Below are 19,272 nucleotides of genomic sequence, written 5' to 3'. Positions count from 1 at the left end.
GCAGCAGCTCCTCCCATCACCCAGAGGTAAGTCACGGTCACCTGCAGCAGCTCCTCCCGTCACCCAGAGGTAAGTCACAGTCACCTGCAGCAGCTCCTCCCACCACCCACAGGAACCAGCCACAGTCACCTGCAGCAGCTCCTCCCATCACCCAGAGGTAAGTCACAGTCACCTGCAGCAGCTCCTCCCATCACCCAGAGGTAAGTCACAGTCACCTGCAGCAGCTCCTCCCACCACCCACAGTCACCTGCAGCAGCTCCTCCCATTACCCAGAGGTAAGTCACAGTCCCCTGCAGCAGCTCCTCCCATCACCCAGAGGTAAGTCACAGTCCCCTGCAGCAGCTCCTCCCATCACCCACAGGTAAGTCACTGTCACCTGCAGCAGCTCCTCCCATCACCCAGAGGTAAGTCACTGTAACCTGCAGCAGCTCCTCCCATCACCCACAGGTAAGTCACAGTCACCTGCAGCAGCTCCTCCCATCACCCAGAGGTAAGTCACAGTCACCTGCAGCAGCTCCTCCCATCACCCAGAGGTAAGTCACTGTCACCTGCAGCAGCTCCTCCCATCACCCAGAGGTAAGTCACTGTAACCTGCAGCAGCTCCTCCCATCACCCAGAGGTAAGTCACTGTAACCTGCAGCAGCTCCTCCCATCACCCAGAGGTAAGTCACAGTCACCTGCAGCAGCTCCTCCCATCACCCAGAGGTAAGTCAGTCACCTGCAGCAGCTCCTCCCATCACCCAGAGGTAAGTCACTGTCACCTGCAGCAGCTCCTCCCATCACCCAGAGGTAAGTCACTGTAACCTGCAGCAGCTCCTCCCATCACCCAGAGGTAAGTCACAGTCACCTGCAGTAAGCTCCTCCCATCACCCAGAGGTAAGTCAGTCACCTGCAGTAAGCTCCTCCCATCACCCACAGGTAAGTCACTGTCACCTGCAGCAGCTCCTCCCATAACCCAGAGGTAAGTCACAGTCCCCTGCAGCAGCTCCTCCCATCACCCAGAGGTAAGTCACTGTCACCTGCAGCAGCTCCTCCCATCACCCACAGGTAAGTCACTGTCACCTGCAGCAGCTCCTCCCATCACCCAGAGGTAAGTCACTGTCACCTGCAGCAGCTCCTCCCATCACCCAGAGGTAAGTCACTGTAACCTGCAGCAGCTCCTCCCATCACCCAGAGGTAAGTCACAGTCACCTGCAGTAAGCTCCTCCCATCACCCAGAGGTAAGTCAGTCACCTGCAGTAAGCTCCTCCCATCACCCACAGGTAAGTCACTGTCACCTGCAGCAGCTCTTCCCATAACCCACAAGTAAGTCACAGTCCCCTGCAGCAGCTCCTCCCATCACCCACAGGTAAGTCACAGTCACCTGCAGCAGCTCCTCCCATAACCCAGAGGTAAGTCACCGTCCCCTGCAGCAGATCCTCCCATCACCCAGAGGTAAGTCACAGTCACCTGCAGCAGCTCCTCCCATCACCCACAGGTAAGTCACTGTCACCTGCAGCAGCTCCTCCCATCACCCACAGGTAAGTCACAGTCACCTGCAGCAGATCCTCCCATCACCCAGAGGTAAGTCACAGTCACCTGCAGCAGCTCCTCCCATCACCCAGAGGTAAGTCACGGTCACCTGCAGCAGCTCCTCCCGTCACCCAGAGGTAAGTCACAGTCACCTGCAGCAGCTCCTCCCACCACCCACAGGAACCAGCCACAGTCACCTGCAGCAGCTCCTCCCATCACCCAGAGGTAAGTCACAGTCACCTGCAGCAGCTCCTCCCATCACCCAGAGGTAAGTCACAGTCACCTGCAGCAGCTCCTCCCGTCACCCAGAGGTAAGTCACAGTCACCTGCAGCAGCTCCTCCCACCACCCACAGTCACCTGCAGCAGCTCCTCCCATTACCCAGAGGTAAGTCACAGTCCCCTGCAGCAGCTCCTCCCATCACCCAGAGGTAAGTCACAGTCCCCTGCAGCAGCTCCTCCCATCACCCAGAGGTAAGTCACAGTCACCTACAGCAGATCCTCCCATCACCCAGAGGTAAGTCACAGTCCCCTGCAGCAGCTCCTCCCATAACCCAGAGGTAAGTCACAGTCACCTGCAGCAGCTCCTCCCGTCACCCAGAGGTAAGTCACAGTCCCCTGCAGCAGCTCCTCTTATCACCCACAGGTAAGTCACAGTCACCTGCAGCAGCTCCTCCCATCACCCACAGGTAAGTCACTGTCACCTGCAGCAGCTCCTCCCATCACCCAGAGGTAAGTCACAGTCACCTGCAGCAGATCCTCCCATCACCCACAGGTAAGTCAGTCACCTGCAGCAAATCCTCCCATCACCCAGAGGTAAGTCACAGTCCCCTGCAGCAGCTCCTCCCATAACCCAGAGGTAAGTCACAGTCCCCTGCAGCAGCTCTTCCCATCACCCACAGGTAAGTCACAGTCACCTGCAGCAGCTCCTCCCATCACCCACAGGTAAATCACGGTCACCTGCAGCAGCTCCTCCCATCACCCACAGGTAAGTCACAGTCACCTGCAGCAGATCCTCCCATCACCCAGAGGTAAGTCACTGTCACCTGCAGCAGCTCCTCCCATCACCCACAGGTAAGTCACAGTCACCTGCAGCAGCTCCTCCCATCACCCACAGGTAAATCACGGTCACCTGCAGCAGCTCCTCCCATCACCCACAGGTAAGTCACAGTCACCTGCAGCAGATCCTCCCATCACCCAGAGGTAAGTCACAGTCACCTGCAACAGCTCCTCCCATAACCCAGAGGTAAGTCACAGTCCCCTGCAGCAGCTCCTCCCATAACCCAGAGGTAAGTCACAGTCCCCTGCAGCAGCTCCTCCCATCACCCACAGGTAAGTCACAGTCACCTGCAGCAGCTCCTCCCATCACCCAGAGGTAAGTCACGGTCACCTGCAGCAGCTCCACTATATGCATACATATAGTAGTAAGCGTCAGTTTCCGAGAGTGCACCTGTATTTCCGAGAATGCACCTGTAGCAGAGAGCGGCCGTCTCCCAGAGAGCACACATATAGTAGTGAGCAGCCGTTTCCCAGAGTACACCTGTAGTAGTGACTGGCCGTTTTCGAGAGTGCACCTGTAATAGGGAGCAGCCATCTCCCAGAGTTCACACCTGTAGTAGTAAGTGGCTGTGTCACAGAGTGCACACCTGTAGTAGTGAGCAGCCATCTCCCAGAGTGCACACCTGTAGTAGTGAGTGGCCGTGTCCCAGAGTGCACCTGTAGTGGTGAGCAGCCATCTCCCAGAGTGCACACCTGTAGTAGTGAGCGGCCATCTTGCAGAGTGCACACCTGTAGTAGTGAGCAGCCATCTCCCAGAGTGCACACCTGTAGTAGTGAGTGGCCGTGTCCCAGAGTGCACCTGTAGTGGTGAGCAGCCATCTCCCAGAGTGCACACCTGTAGTAGTGAGCGGCCATCTCCCAGAGTGCACACCTGTAGTAGTGAGCGGCCATCTCCCAGAGTGCACACCTGTAGTAGTGAGCGGCCATCTCCCAGAGTGCACACCTGTAGTAGTGAGTGGCCGTGCCCCAGAGTGTACCTGTAGTGGTGAGCAGCCATCTCCCAGAGTGCACACCTGTAGTAGTGAGCAGCCGTGTCCCAGAGTGCACCTGTAGTGGTGAGCAGCCATCTCCCAGAGTGCACACCTGTAGTAGTGAGCAGCCGTGTCCCAGAGTGCACCTGTAGTGGTGAGCAGCCATCTCCCGGAGTGCACACCTGTAGTAGTGAGCGGCTGTATCCAAGAGTGCACACCTGTAGCAGTGAGCGGCCGTGTACCAGAGTGCACACCTGTAGTAGTGAGCAGCCATGTCCCAGAGGGCACCTGTAGTGGTGAGCAGCCATCTCCCAGAGTGCACACCTGTAGTAGTGAGCGGCTGTATCCAAGAGTGCACACCTGTAGTAGTGAGCGGCCGTGTCCCAGAGTGCACACCTGTAGTAGTGAGCAGCCGTGTCCCAGAGTGCACACCTGTAGTAGTGAGCAGCCGTGTCCCAGAGTGCACACCTGTAGTAGTGAGCAGCCGTGTCCCAGAGTGCACACCTGTAGTAGTGAGCGGCCGTGTCCCAGAGTGCACCTGTAGTGGTGAGCAGCCATCTCCCAGAGTGCACACCTGTAGTAGTGAGCAGCCATCTCCCAGAGTGCACACATGTAGTAGTGAGCGGCTGGTCCCAGAGTGCACCTGTAGTGGTGAGCAGGGTACTTGTTTCCTAGCACGGCGCCCAATCTTTTGATCGTAGTACATCATATACAATTGCATTGCATGCAATATAGCGGCATGCGATGCGATGCAATTTTTAATCGTACAAGCACCCTGATGGGTGCTGTCAATGTTAAGTGCACCCCCATTGGCAACGCCACCCCCACTATCAACGCCAGTAGTAGAGTGCAGTTGTCTCCCAGAGAGAACACATATAGTAGTGAGCAGCCGTTTCCCAGAGTGCACCAGTAGTAGTGAGCGGTCGTTTCCCAGAGTGCACACCTGTAGTTGTGAGCAGCCATTTCCGAGAGTGCACCTGTAAGTAGAGAGCGGCCGTGTCCCAGAGTGCACGCCTGTAGTAGAGAGCGACCGTGTCCCAGAGTGCACGCCTGTAGTAGTGAGCGGCCGTGTCCCAGAGTGCACGCCTGTAGTAGTAAGCGGCCGTGTCCCAGAGTGCACGCCTGTAGTAGTGAGCGGCCATGTCCGAGAGTGCACGCCTGTAGTAGTGAGCGGCCGTGTCCCAGAGTGCACCTGTAATAGTGAGCAGCCATCTCCCAGAGTTCACACCTGTAGTAGTGAGCAGCCGTGTCCCAGAGTGCACCTGTAATAGTGAGCAGCCATCTCCCAGAGTGCACACCTGTAGTAGTGAGCGACCGTTTCCCAGAGTGCACACCTGTAGTTGTGAGCAGCCATTTCCAAGAGTGCACCTGTAAGTAGAGAGCGGCCGTGTCCCAGAGTGCACGCCTGTAGTAGTGAGCGGCCGTGTCACAGAGTGCACCTGTAATAGTGAGCAGCCATCTCCCAGACTGCACACCTGTAGTAGTGAGCAGCCATCTCCCAGAGTGCACGCCTGTAGTAGTGAGCAGCCATCTCCCAGAGTGCACGCCTGTAGTAGTGAGCGGCCGTGTTCCAGAGTGCACCTGTAATAGTGAGCAGCCATCTCCCAGAGTTCACACCTGTAGTAGTGAGCAGACACTGGCAGGATCACCCCTATAATGGCAGATTATGCATTTACCCTGTGGGCAGAGACGGCACGATGACCACGTACCTGATTAACGTGCATGGAGGGAATGGTGGCCGCAGACACGGAAGTATGGCTCGGAGAATTGGGTAGAGACTTGCACGGACCAATGGAAAGCTGCTGCTTCTTCCGAATAGCTACCACCTTCTGGGCCACTGATTCGACATACGGGGGAATGAGGAGAAAGGAAGGGAAATGTAAGGGGGGTTTCAGCGAGGGTTAGTAACATTAAGGTCATAGTATCACTGTTCTCACCGTCCTGGAAAACACGCTCCACATTTAGCCCATACGTGGCACACGTCTCATAATAAGTGCAACGCTTCAAGTCATTGGACAATTTCCTCGCTCGGGAATCATCGATAACTCGGGGGTTTGTAGCACTGATGGCATCTGGGACAAAAAGATTCTTCATTACATTCTGATATCCCCAAATCTTCACCTCCATTGCATGGGGGCACCACCCCACCGTCACCCACCTGCCCCCCTTCCCTGTACTCACCCCCTCCTCACCACAGTCACCCACCTGCCCGATCCCTTCCCTGTACTTTCCCCTCCTCACCAGTCACCCACCTGCCCGATCCCTTCCCTGTACTTACCCCCTCCTCACCACAGTCACCCACCTGCCCGATCCCTTCCCTGTACTTACCCCTCCTCACCACAGTCAACCACCTGCCCGATCCCTTCCCTGTACTTACCCCTCCTCACCACAGTTACCCACCTGCCCGATCCCTTCCCTGTACTTACCCCTCCTCACCACAGTCACCCACCTGCCCGATCCCTTCCCTGTACTTACCCCTCCTCACCACAGTCACCCACCTGCCCGATCCCTTCCCTGTACTTACCCCTCCTCACCAGTCACCCACCTGCCCGATCCCTTCCCTGTACTTTCCCCTCCTCACCAGTCACCCACCTGCCCGATCCTTCCCTGTACTTCCACATCCCCACCAGTCACCCACCTGCCCGATCCCTTCCCTGTACTTTCCCCTCCTCACCAGTCACCCACCTGCCCGATCCCTTCCCTGTACTTACCCCCTCCTCACCACAGTCACCCACCTGCCCGATCCCTTCCCTGTACTTACCCCTCCTCACCACAGTCACTCACCTGCCTGATCCCTTCCCTGTACTTACCCCTCCTCACCACAGTCACTCACCTGCCTGATCCCTTCCGTGTACTTACCCCTCCTCACCACAGTCACTCACCTGCCTGATCCCTTCCGTGTACTTACCCCTCCTCACCACCGTCACTCACCTGCCTGATCCCTTACGTGTACTTACCCCTCCTCACCACAGTCACTCACCTGCCTGATCCCTTCCATGTACTTACCCCTCCTCACCAAAGTCACCCTCCTGCCCGATCCCTTCCCTGTACTTACACATCGCCACCACAGTCACCCACCTGCCCGATCCCTTCCCTGTACTTACCCCTCCTCACCACAGTCACCCACTTGCCCGACCCCTTCCCTGTACTTACCCCTCCTCACCACAGTCACCCACCTGCCCGACCCCTTACCTGTACTTACCCCTCCTCACCACAGTCACCCACCTGCCCGACCCCTTCCCTGTACTTACCCCTCCTCACCACAGTCACCCACCTGCCCGACCCCTTCCCTGTACTTACCCCTCCTCACCACAGTCACCCACCTGCCCGACCCCTTCCCTGTACTTACCCCTCCTCACCACAGTCACCCACCTGCCCGACCCCTTCCCTGTACTTACCCCTCCTCACCACAGTCACCCACCTGCCCGACCCCTTCCCTGTACTTACCCCTCCTCACCACAGTCACCCACCTGCCCGACCCCTTCCCTGTACTTACCCCTCCTCACCACAGTCACCCACCTGCCCGACCCTTCCCTGTACTTACCCCTCCTCACCACAGTCACCCACCTGCCCGACCCCTTCCCTGTACTTACCCCTCCTCACCACAGTCACCCACCTGCCCGACCCCTTCCCTGTACTTAACCCTCCTCACCACAGTCACCCACCTGCCCGATCCCTTCCCTGTACTTACCCCTCCTCACCAGTCAACCACCTGCCCGATCCCTTCCTGTACATCCACATCCCCACCACAGTCACCCACCTGCCCGATCCCTTCCCTGTACTTACACATCCCCCACCAAGTCACCCACCTGCCCGATCCCTTCCCTGTACTTACCCCTCCTCACCACAGTCACCCACCTGCCCGAACCCTTCCCTGTACTTACACCTCCTCACCAGTCACCCACCTGCCCGATCCCTTCCCTGTACTTACCCCTCCTCACCACAGTCACCCACCTGCCCGATCCCTTCCCTGTACTTACCCCTCCTCACCACAGTCACCCACCTGCCCGACCCCATTCCTGTACTAACCCCTCCTCACCAGTCACCCACCTGCCCGACCCCTTCCCTGTACTTACCCCTCCTCACCAGTCACCCACCTGCCCGACCCCTTCCCTGTACTTACCCCTCCTCACCACAGTCACCCACCTGCCCGACCCCTTACCTGTACTTACCCCTCCTCACCACAGTCACCCACCTGCCCGACCGCTTACCTGTACTTACACATCCCCACCACAGTCACCCACCTGCCCGATCCCTTCCCTGTACTTACACATCCCCACCACAGTCACCCACCTGCCTGATCCCTTCCCTGTACTTACCCCTCCTCACCAGTCACCCACCTGCCCGATCCCTTCCCTGTACTTACCCCTCCTCACCAGTCACCCACCTGCCTGACCCCTTTCCTGTACTTACCCCTCCTCACCACAGTCACCCACCTGCCTGACCCCATTCCTGTACTTACCTCTCCTCACCACAGTCACCCACCTGCCCGACCCCATTCCTGTACTTACCCCTCCTCACCACAGTCACCCACCTGCCCGACCCCTTCCCTGTACTTACCCCTCCTCACCACAGTCACCCACCTGCCGACCCCTTCCCTGTACTTACCCCTCCTCACCACATTCACCCACCTGCCCGACCCCTTCCCTGTACTTACCCCTCTCACCACAGTCACCCACCTGCCCGACCCCTTCCCTGTACTTACACATCCCCACCAAGTCACCCACCTGCCCGATCCCTTCCCTGTACTTACCCCTCCTCACCACAGTCACCCACCTGCCCGAACCCTTCCCTGTACTTACACCTCCTCACCACAGTCACCCACCTGCCCGATCCCTTCCCTGTACTTACCCCTCCTCACCACAGTCACCCACCTGCCCGATCCCTTCCCTGTACTTACCCCTCCTCACCACAGTCACCCACCTGCCCGACCCCATTCCTGTACTAACCCCTCCTCACCAGTCACCCACCTGCCCGACCCCTTCCCTGTACTTACCCCTCCTCACCAGTCACCCACCTGCCCGACCCCTTCCCTGTACTTACCCCTCCTCACCACAGTCACCCACCTGCCCGACCGCTTACCTGTACTTACACATCCCCACCACAGTCACCCACCTGCCCGATCCCTTCCCTGTACTTACACATCCCCACCAGTCACCCACCTGCCTGACCCCTTTCCTGTACTTAACCCTCCTCACCACAGTCACCCACCTGCCTGACCCCATTCCTGTACTTACCCCTCCTCACCACAGTCTCCCACCTACCCGATCCCTTCCTTGTACTTACCCCTCCTCACCACAGTCACCCACCTGCCCAACCCCTTCCCTGTACTTACCCCTCCTCACCACAGTCACCCACCTGCCTGACCCCTTCCCTGTACTTACCCCTCCTCACCACCGTCACTCACCTGCCTGATCCCTTCCCTGTACTTACCCCTCCTCACCACAGTCACCCACCTGCCCGATCCCTTCCCTGTACTTACCCCTCCTCACCACAGTCACCCACCTGCCCGATCCCTTCCCTGTACTTACCCCTCCTCACCACAGTCACCCACCTGCCCGACCCCTTCCCTGTACTTACCCCTCCTCACCACGCACACTCACCTGCCTGATCCCTTCCGTGTACTTACCCCTCCTCACCAGTCACCCACCTGCCCGACCCCTTCCCTGTACTTACCCCTCCTCACCACAGTCACCCACCTGCCCGATCCCCTCCATGTACTTACCCCTCCTCACCACCGTCACCCACCTGCCCGACCCCTTCCCTGTACTTTCCCCTCCTCACCACAGTCACCCACCTGCCTGATCCCTTCCGTGTACTTACCCCTCCTCACCACAGTCACCCACCTGCCTGATCCCTTCCCTGTACTTACCCCTCCTCACCACGCACACTCACCCTACCGATCCCTTCCCTGTACTTACCCCTCCTCACCACAGTCACTCACCTGCCTGATCCCTTCCGTGTACTTACCCCTCCTCACCACCGTCACTCACCTGCCTGATCCCTTACGTGTACTTACCCCTCCTCACCACAGTCACCCACCTGCCTGATCCCTTCCATGTACTTACCCCTCCTCACCACCGTCACTCACCTTGCCTGATCCCTTCCATGTACTTACCCCTCCTCACCACGCACACTCACCTGCCTGATCCCTTCCCTGTACTTACCCCTCCTCACCACAGTCACCCACCTGCCTGACCCCATTCCTGTACTTAACCCTCCTCACCACAGTCACCCACCTGCCCGATCACTTCCCTGTACTTACCCCTCCTCACCACGCACACTCCCCTGCCTGATCCCTTCCGTGTACTTACCCCTCCTCACCATGCACACTCACCTGCCTGAACATGGCAGCGCCTACATCCCCTCAGTCTGACCCCATTATCAGTGAGGCATACGTTATGTGACATACCTTGTGTTCCCACAAGAACCATGGGGACATCAGCGGTGTTGCGGTAACTGGACAGACGTGCGTAATAATTAAATACTGTCTGGAAACTGATCTCATCCTCAAGACTGAACACAAAGACAACAGCATCGACCCACGCAGCAAACTACAAGGAAAAGAAGAGGGTGAGGGGAAACGAGGGTGCAGGAAGTGGGTGAAGGGGTCACACATTATATGGGGAAAGTGTAATAAACCAAAGCCTTTATAATGAACCGGACAGGATTTTATTAGCACCCCGGGGCAGATGTATTGAGTCTGGTGAAGTGGAATAATGGCACCTAACACAGGGTAAGACTCACACACACTGGGAGAGAGCGGTGACGCGTGACGGTATGATCTGCCATATCAGCCTGCAGTACCGCTCATTTATACCCCAGTCATATGGTTGGGAAAGGTCTTCTGATTGGCTGGCCACGCTGGTTGTGCAGCTTAATGGGATCCCCTTATAAGCAGCTGCAATGTAATAGTCCTTATCCGGGAGATAACGGATCCTGCGCAGTAACGGAAAGCTCCCAGTGCAGGAAATGTGTCCGACATGACAGCACTGGCAGGCAGCGGATCTCTACAGCGCGGTTTTGTGCACCGGCCTCCATGTATAACCGGCCTCCCCTCACGTTATAGTTCAGTCCCTATAGAACCACTGGGGACACTGGAGATGTGGGTATAGGGTGCCGGCACATGTATGCCTGCTAAGTGACGGCCCCCTGGTCTCCATATAGAACAGAAGCCTGGCCTTGGAAGTACCACAGAGGTATCCTAAGCCTCAGACTGCAGCTACAGAATGAGCCCCACTAGCATTATTATTACAGACGCTCTCTGCCATCCTCCTGCTGGGGCTGCATCCACCTCTCTACCCACAAACTCTCCAGTGTCTCCCAATAGGGTCCACAAATTCCACAGCGGGCAATAACATCCCTTGGCATGCTGGTGCCTGTGGTACAATAGGCTCAATGCGCTAATTCTGCAGTCACTGGCAGTGGAACGCATGCAGCCACTTATACCTGCATCTCCGGAGGTCCTCCTTCATCCCTGATCAGCAGAAGGTAACTCTGTCCATCAACCACAATCTCCTTCTTAAACCTGCCCCCTAAAAGGAGAAAAAGTGGTCAGGTCAGCAATGATAAACAGCGCACAGGCAGTCGTACAAAGGACACTGTATACAGGGGCAGCGTACAGGCAGTCGTACAAAGGACACTGTATACAGGGGCAGCGTACAGGCAGTCGTACAAAGGACACTGTATACAGGGGCAGCACACAGGCAGTCGTACAAAGGACACTGTATACAGGGGCAGCGCACAGGCAGTCGTACAAAGGACACTGTATACAGGGGCAGCGCACAGGCAGTCGTACAAAGGACACTGTATACAGGGGCAGCGCACAGGCAGTCGTACAAAGGACACTGTATACGGGGGCAGCGCACAGGCAGTAGTACAAAGGACACTGTATACAGGGGCAGCGCACAGGCAGTAGTACAAAGGACACTGTATACAGGGGCAGCGCACAGGCAGTCGTACAAAGGACACTGTATACGGGGGCAGCGCACAGGCAGTCGTACAAAGGACACTGTATACGGGGGCAGCGCACAGGCAGTCGTACATAGAACACTGTATACAGGGGCAGCGTACAGGCAGTCGTACAAAGGACATTGTATACGGGGCAGCGCACAGGCAGTCGTACATAGAACACTGTATACAGGGGCAGCGCACAGGCAGTCGTACAAAGGACACTGTATACAGGGGCAGCGCACAGGCAGTCGTACAAAGGACACTGTATACAGGGGCAGCGTACAGGCAGTCGTACAAAGGACACTGTATACAGGGGCAGCGTACAGGCAGTCGTACAAAGGACACTGTATACGGGGGCAGCGCACAGGCAGTCGTACAAAGGACACTGTATACGGGGGCAGCGCACAGGCAGTCGTACAAAGGACACTGTATACGGGGGCAGCGCACAGGCAGTCGTACAAAGGACACTGTATACGGGGGCAGCGCACAGGCAGTCGTACAAAGGACACTGTATACGGGGGCAGCGCACAGGCAGTCGTACAAAGGACACTGTATACGGGGGCAGCGTACAGGCAGTCGTACAAAGGACACTGTATACAGGGGCAGCGCACAGGCAGACGTACATAGGACACTGTATACGGGGGCAGCGCACAGGCAGTCGTACAAAGGACACTGTATACGGGGGCAGCGCACAGGCAGTCGTACAAAGGACACTGTATACGGGGGCAGCGCACAGGCAGTCGTACAAAGGACACTGTATACGGGGGCAGCGCACAGGCAGTCGTACAAAGGACACTGTATACGGGGGCAGCGCACAGGCAGTCGTACAAAGGACACTGTATACGGGGGCAGCGCACAGGCAGTCGTACAAAGGACACTGTATACGGGGGCAGCGTACAGGCAGTCGTACAAAGGACACTGTATACGGGGGCAGCGTACAGGCAGTCGTACAAAGGACACTATAAGAGGGGACAGGAACGCTGGATGCATCATCATTATAGGAGGGGACAGGAACGCTGGATGTATCGTCACTATAACAGGAACGCTGGATGTATCGTCACTATAACAGGGGACATGAACGCTGGATGCATCATCAGTATAAGGAGGGGATAGGAACGCTGGATGCATCATCAGTATAACAGGGGACAGGAACGCTGGATGCATCATCAGTATAACAGGGGACAGGAACGCTGGATGCATCATCAGTATAACAGGGGACAGGAACGCTGGATGCATCATCAGTATAACAGGGGACAGGAACGCTGGATGCATCATCAGTATAACAGGGGACAGGAACGCTGGATGCATCATCACTATAACAGGGGACAGGAACGCTGGATGCATCATCAGTATAACAGGGGACAGGAACGCTGGATGCATCATCAGTATAACAGGGGACAGGAACGCTGGATGCATCATCAGTATAACAGGGGACAGGAACGCTGGATGCATCATCAGTATAACAGGGGACAGGAACGCTGGATGCATCATCACTATAACAGGGGACAGGAACGCTGGATGCATCATCAGTATAAGGAGGGGATAGGAACGCTGGATGCATCATCAGTATAACAGGGGACAGGAACGCTGGATGCATCATCAGTATAACAGGGGACAGGAACGCTGGATGCATCATCAGTATAACAGGGGACAGGAACGCTGGATGCATCATCAGTATAAGAGGGGACAGGAACGCTGGATGCATCATCACTATAACAGGGGACAGGAACGCTGGATGCATCATCACTATAACAGGGGACAGGAACGCTGGATGCATCATCAGTATAACAGGGGACAGGAACGCTGGATGCATCATCAGTATAACAGGGGACAGGAACGCTGGATGCATCATCAGTATAACAGGGGACAGGAACGCTGGATGCATCATCACTATAACAGGGGACAGGAACGCTGGATGCATCATCAGTATAAGAGGGGACAGGAACGCTGGATGCATCATCAGTATAACAGGGGACAGGAACGCTGGATGCATCATCAGTATAACAGGGGACAGGAATGCTGGATGCATCATCATTATAGGAGGGGACAGGAACGCTGGATGTATCGTCACTATAACAGGAACGCTGGATGTATCGTCACTATAACAGGGGACATGAACGCTGGATGCATCATCAGTATAAGGAGGGGATAGGAACGCTGGATGCATCATCAGTATAACAGGGGACAGGAACGCTGGATGCATCATCAGTATAAGAGGGGACAGGAACGCTGGATGCATCATCAGTATAACAGGGGATAGGAACGCTGGATGCATCATCAGTATAACAGGGGACAGGAATGCTGGATGCATCATCAGTAAAACAGGGGACAGGAACGCTGGATGCATCATCAGTATAACAGGGGACAGGAACGCTGGATGCATCATCAGTATAAGGAGGGGATAGGAACGCTGGATGCATCATTAGTATAACAGGGGACAGGAACGCTGGATGCATCATCAGTATAAGAGGGGACAGGAACGCTGGATGCATCATCAGTATAAGAGGGGACAGGAACGCTGGATGCATCATCAGTATAAGAGGGGACAGGAACGCTGGATGCATCATCAGTATAACAGGGGACAGGAACGCTGGATGCATCATCAGTATAACAGGGGACAGGAACGCTGGATGCATCATCATTATAGGAGGGGACAGGAACGCTGGATGTATCGTCACTATAACAGGAACGCTGGATGTATCGTCACTATAACAGGGGACATGAACGCTGGATGCATCATCAGTATAAGGAGGGGACAGGAACGCTGGATGCATCATCAGTATAACAGGGGACAGGAACGCTGGATGCATCATCACTATAACAGGGGACAGGAACGCTGGATGCATCATCACTATAACAGGGGACAGGAACGCTGGATGCATCATCAGTATAACAGGGGACAGGAACGCTGGATGCATCATCAGTATAACAGGGGACAGGAACGCTGGATGCATCATCATTATAGGAGGGGACAGGAACGCTGGATGTATCGTCACTATAACAGGAACGCTGGATGTATCGTCACTATAACAGGGGACATGAACGCTGGATGCATCATCAGTATAAGGAGGGGACAGGAACGCTGGATGCATCATCAGTATAACAGGGGACAGGAACGCTGGATGCATCATCACTATAACAGGGGACAGGAACGCTGGATGCATCATCACTATAACAGGGGACAGGAACGCTGGATGCATCATCACTATAACAGGGGACAGGAATGCTGGATGCATCATCAGTATAAGGAGGGGACAGGAACGCTGGATGCATCATCAGTATAACAGGGGACAGGAACGCTGGATGCATCATCAGTATAACAGGGGACAGGAACGCTGGATGCATCATCACTATAACAGGGGACAGGAACGCTGGATGCATCATCAGTATAACAGGGGACAGGAACGCTGGATGCATCATCACTATAACAGGGGACAGGAGCGCTGGATGCATCATCACTATAACAGGGGACAGGAACGCTGGATGCATCATCAGTATAACAGGGGACAGGAACGCTGGATGCATCATCAGTATAACAGGGGACAGGAACGCTGGATGCATCATCAGTATAACAGGGGACAGGAACGCTGGATGCATCATCAGTATAACAGGGGACAGGAACGCTGGATGCATCATCAGTATAACAGGGGACAGGAACGCTGGATGCATCATCAGTATAACAGGAGACAGGAACGCTGGATGCATCATCAGTATAAGAGGGGTCAGGAACGCTGGATGCATCATCAGTATAACAGGGGACAGGAACGCTGGATGCATCATCAGTATAACGGGACAGGAACGCTGGATGCATCGTCAGTATAACAGGGGACAGGAACGCTGGATGCATCATCAGTATAACAGGGGACAGGAACGCTGGATGCATCATCAGTATAACAGGGGACAGGAACGCTGGATGCATCATCAGTATAACAGGGGACAGGAACGCTGGATGCATCATCAGTATAACAGGGGACAGGAACGCTGGATGCATCATCACTATAACAGGGGACAGGAACGCTGGATGCATCATCAGTATAACAGGGGACAGGAACGCTGGATGCATCGTCAGTATAACAGGGGACAGGAACGCTGGATGCATCATCAGTATAACAGCGGACAGGAACGCTGGATGCATCATCAGTATAACAGGGGACAGGAACGCTGGATGCATCATCAGTATAACAGGGGACAGGAATGCTGGATGCATCATCAGTATAACAGGGGACAGGAACGCTGGATGCATCATCAGTATAACAGGGGACAGGAACGCTGGATGCATCATCAGTATAACAGGGGACAGGAACGCTGGATGCATCATCAGTATAACAGGGGACAGGAACGCTGGATGCATCATCAGTATAACAGGGGACAGGAACGCTGGATGCATCATCAGTATAACAGGGGACAGGAACGCTGGATGCATCATCACTATAACAGGGGACAGGAATGCTGGATGCATCATCAGTATAAGGAGGGGACAGGAACGCTGGATGCATCATCAGTATAACAGGGGACAGGAACGCTGGATGCATCATCAGTATAACAGGGGACAGGAACGCTGGATGCATCATCAGTATAACAGGGGACAGGAACGCTGGATGCATCATCAGTATAACAGGGGACAGGAACGCTGGATGCATCATCACTATAACAGGGGACAGGAACGCTGGATGCATCATCAGTATAAGAGGGGACAGGAACGCTGGATGCATCATCAGTATAACAGGGGACAGGAACGCTGGATGCATCATCAGTATAACAGGGGACAGGAACGCTGGATGCATCATCACTATAACAGGGGACAGGAACGCTGGATGCATCATCAGTATAACAGGGGACAGGAACGCTGGATGCATCATCAGTATAACAGGGGACAGGAACGCTGGATGCATCATCAGTATAACAGGGGACAGGAACGCTGGATGCATCATCAGTATAACAGGGGACAGGAACGCTGGATGCATCATCACTATAAGGAGGGGACAGGAACGCTGGATGCATCATCAGTATAACAGGGGACAGGAACGCTGGATGCATCATCAGTATAACAGGGGACAGGAACGCTGGATGCATCATCAGTATAACAGGGGACAGGAACGCTGGATGCATCATCAGTATAAGAGGGGACAGGAATGCTGGATGCAATCGTCATTATAGGAGCGTGGTCCACAATTTATTTTTGCTTTTATTCTATGATTGTGCAGATTTTCAATTCATTGGTTTTTAATAAAGCATGGTTATTATTTCCTAGCACCACTTGCATATCCTTTTTTGCTATGGGCAACATCCCATCTTAGGAAATAAACAACCATAAATGCTGCATCCTCTTCAGATAGGATTATAGCGCCCTGGGAGATCATCTTCACAAGCCCGAGAATGCTGGATAATGATGAATGCAGGTCCGCGTTCCATCAGTAAAGATACCAGAGATCTGGATGGCCGTTGTTCAAAGAGCTCGGACACGCGTAACATCAGAAACACAGAATCCAGCTTAGTGACAGAGGAGAATCCACCAAGCATCTGGTGCTCCTCTCTGAAGACACCTCCACTGAGGAGAGATCACATCCACTATTGTGACGGAGAAAAATCCACCCAGCATCAGACAGGTGCTCATATAGGATGGCCCTACACTGTGGAGAGACCAGCACCACCATAGTGACAGAAGAGAATCCTCCGCGGTGGAGACACCAGCACCGCTATAGCGCCAGGAGAATCTCTGAAGGCAGCTCCGCGATGCAGAGACCAGCACCACCAGTGACAGAAGAATCTCTGAAGGCACCTCCGCGGTGGAGAGACCAGCACCGCCATAATGACAGGAGAATCTCTGAAGACACCTCCGTGGTGGAGAGACCAGCACCACCAGTGACAGAAGAATCTCTGAAGGCACCTCCGCGGTGGAGAGACCAGCACCGCCATAGTGACAGGAGAATCTCTGAAGGCACCTCCGCGGTGGAGAGACCAGCACCGCCATAGTGACAGGAGAATCTCTGAAGGCACCTCCGTGGTGGAGAGACCAGCACCACCAGTGACAGAAGAATCTCTGAAGGCACCTCCGCGGTGGAGAGACCAGCACCGCCATAGTGACAGGAGAATCTCTGAAGGCACCTACGCGGTGGAGAGACCAGCACCGCCCATAGTGACAGGAGAATCTCTGAAGGCACCTACGCGGTGGAGAGACCAGCACCGCCATAGTGACAGGAGAATCTCTGAAGGCACCTCCGCGGTGGAGAGACCAGCACCGCCATAGTGACAGGAGAATCTCTGAAGGCACCTCTGCGGTGGAGAGACCAGCACCGCCATAGTGACAGGAGAATCTCTGAAGGCACCTCCGCGGTGGAGAGACCAGCACCGCCATAGTGACAGGAGAATCTCTGAAGACACCTCCGCGGTGGAGAGACCAGCACCACCAGATGAGATTTTGACTATATAGTCAAAATCTCATGCACATTGTACAAGTGTGTACACACCAATACTGTGCGGATCTCATGCACATTGTACAAGTGTGTACGCACCAATACTGTGCGCATCTCATGCACATTGTACAAGTGTGTACACACCATTACTGTGCGGATCTCATGCACATTGTACAAGTGTGTACACAGCATTACTGTGCGGATCTCATGCACACTGTACAAGTGTGTACACAGCATTACTGTGCGGATCTCATGCACATTGTACAAGTGTGTACACAGCATTACTGTGCGGATCTCATGCACACTGTACAAGTGTGTACACACCATTACTGTGCGGATCTCATGCACATTGTACAAGTGTGTACACAGCATTACAAGTGCTCCTCTCTGAACACACCAGCACCACCACAGTGACAGAGGAGGTAGACCACTTACCTTCAGGGGATTCTTCCTGAACATATGTTCCAGTAAGATATCGATGAACCAACGCGGATTTCCCACTGGAAAGATACCCACAATGCCCTGAAACACAGTAACATGAGAAATGCTTTAGAAAGCTCATAGCAGACAACAGTGGTTATTGGGACCATGGTACTTAGTATGGAGTGTTACATAATACGACTGCTGTCACACGTTTCCCACCTAGGCCGCTCCTGGACTAACCCAGAAGGACCTCACTGTACAGCACAATCAGGATCTTACCACTTTGAGCTCGGGGACCGAACGGCTCAGAGTCCACTCCTGGCTGTTCACAAATGAGTCTGAAAGAGATCAGGCATAATATTAGGAGAGGATTCACTATTCATGGCACAAGCACTGGCGCTAGGGTTCCACACACACACACACACACACACGCATGCACGTGCCTGAACTAGCGTTCTCCCCCCCCACACACACACACACACACGTCCCAGTATTAGCGTTATACACACACACATACGCACCTGGACTAGCGTTCCCCCCCTACACACACACACACTCCCCAGAATTAGCGTTATACACACACACACGCGTCCCGGGACTAGCGTTCCACACACACGTGTCCCCGTGACTAAGGTTACACATATACACACACGTGTACCGGGACTAGCGTTACACACACACACACACACACGTGTCCTGAGACTAGCATTACACACACACACGCGTCCCGGGACTAGCGTTACACACACACACACACACGTGTCCCGGGACTAGTATTACACATACACATGTCCCGGGACTAGTGTTACACACACACACACACACACACACGTGTCCTGAGACTAGCGTTCCCCACACACACGTCCCAGGAGTAGCGTTACACACATACACATGTGTTCCGGGACTAATATTACACACACACACGTCCTGGGACTAGCGTTAA

General features: G+C 54.7%; 1 protein-coding gene across 1 annotated transcript in view; it reads right to left on the bottom strand.

Moving 5' to 3' along the window:
- AGAP3 (ArfGAP with GTPase domain, ankyrin repeat and PH domain 3) overlaps nt 1-19,272 on the bottom strand; it is a 158,805-nt gene that overhangs the window by 119,131 nt on the left and 20,402 nt on the right. Inside the window, 7 exon segments of the mRNA XM_083186519.1 lie at nt 5,250-5,377; nt 5,478-5,612; nt 9,953-10,094; nt 10,990-11,075; nt 18,342-18,416; nt 18,419-18,428; nt 18,609-18,667. Of these exon segments, the coding sequence (XP_083042645.1) occupies nt 5,250-5,377; nt 5,478-5,612; nt 9,953-10,094; nt 10,990-11,075; nt 18,342-18,416; nt 18,419-18,428; nt 18,609-18,667 (635 nt within the window).

The sequence above is a fragment of the Crinia signifera genome, chromosome 5 (genome assembly GCF_055691185.1).
Source record: "Crinia signifera chromosome 5, ASM5569118v1, whole genome shotgun sequence".
Classification (NCBI taxonomy): Eukaryota; Metazoa; Chordata; class Amphibia; order Anura; family Myobatrachidae; genus Crinia; species Crinia signifera.
Note: the sequence above shows the minus strand (reverse complement) of the source record. Positions and strands in the feature narration are given on the sequence as shown.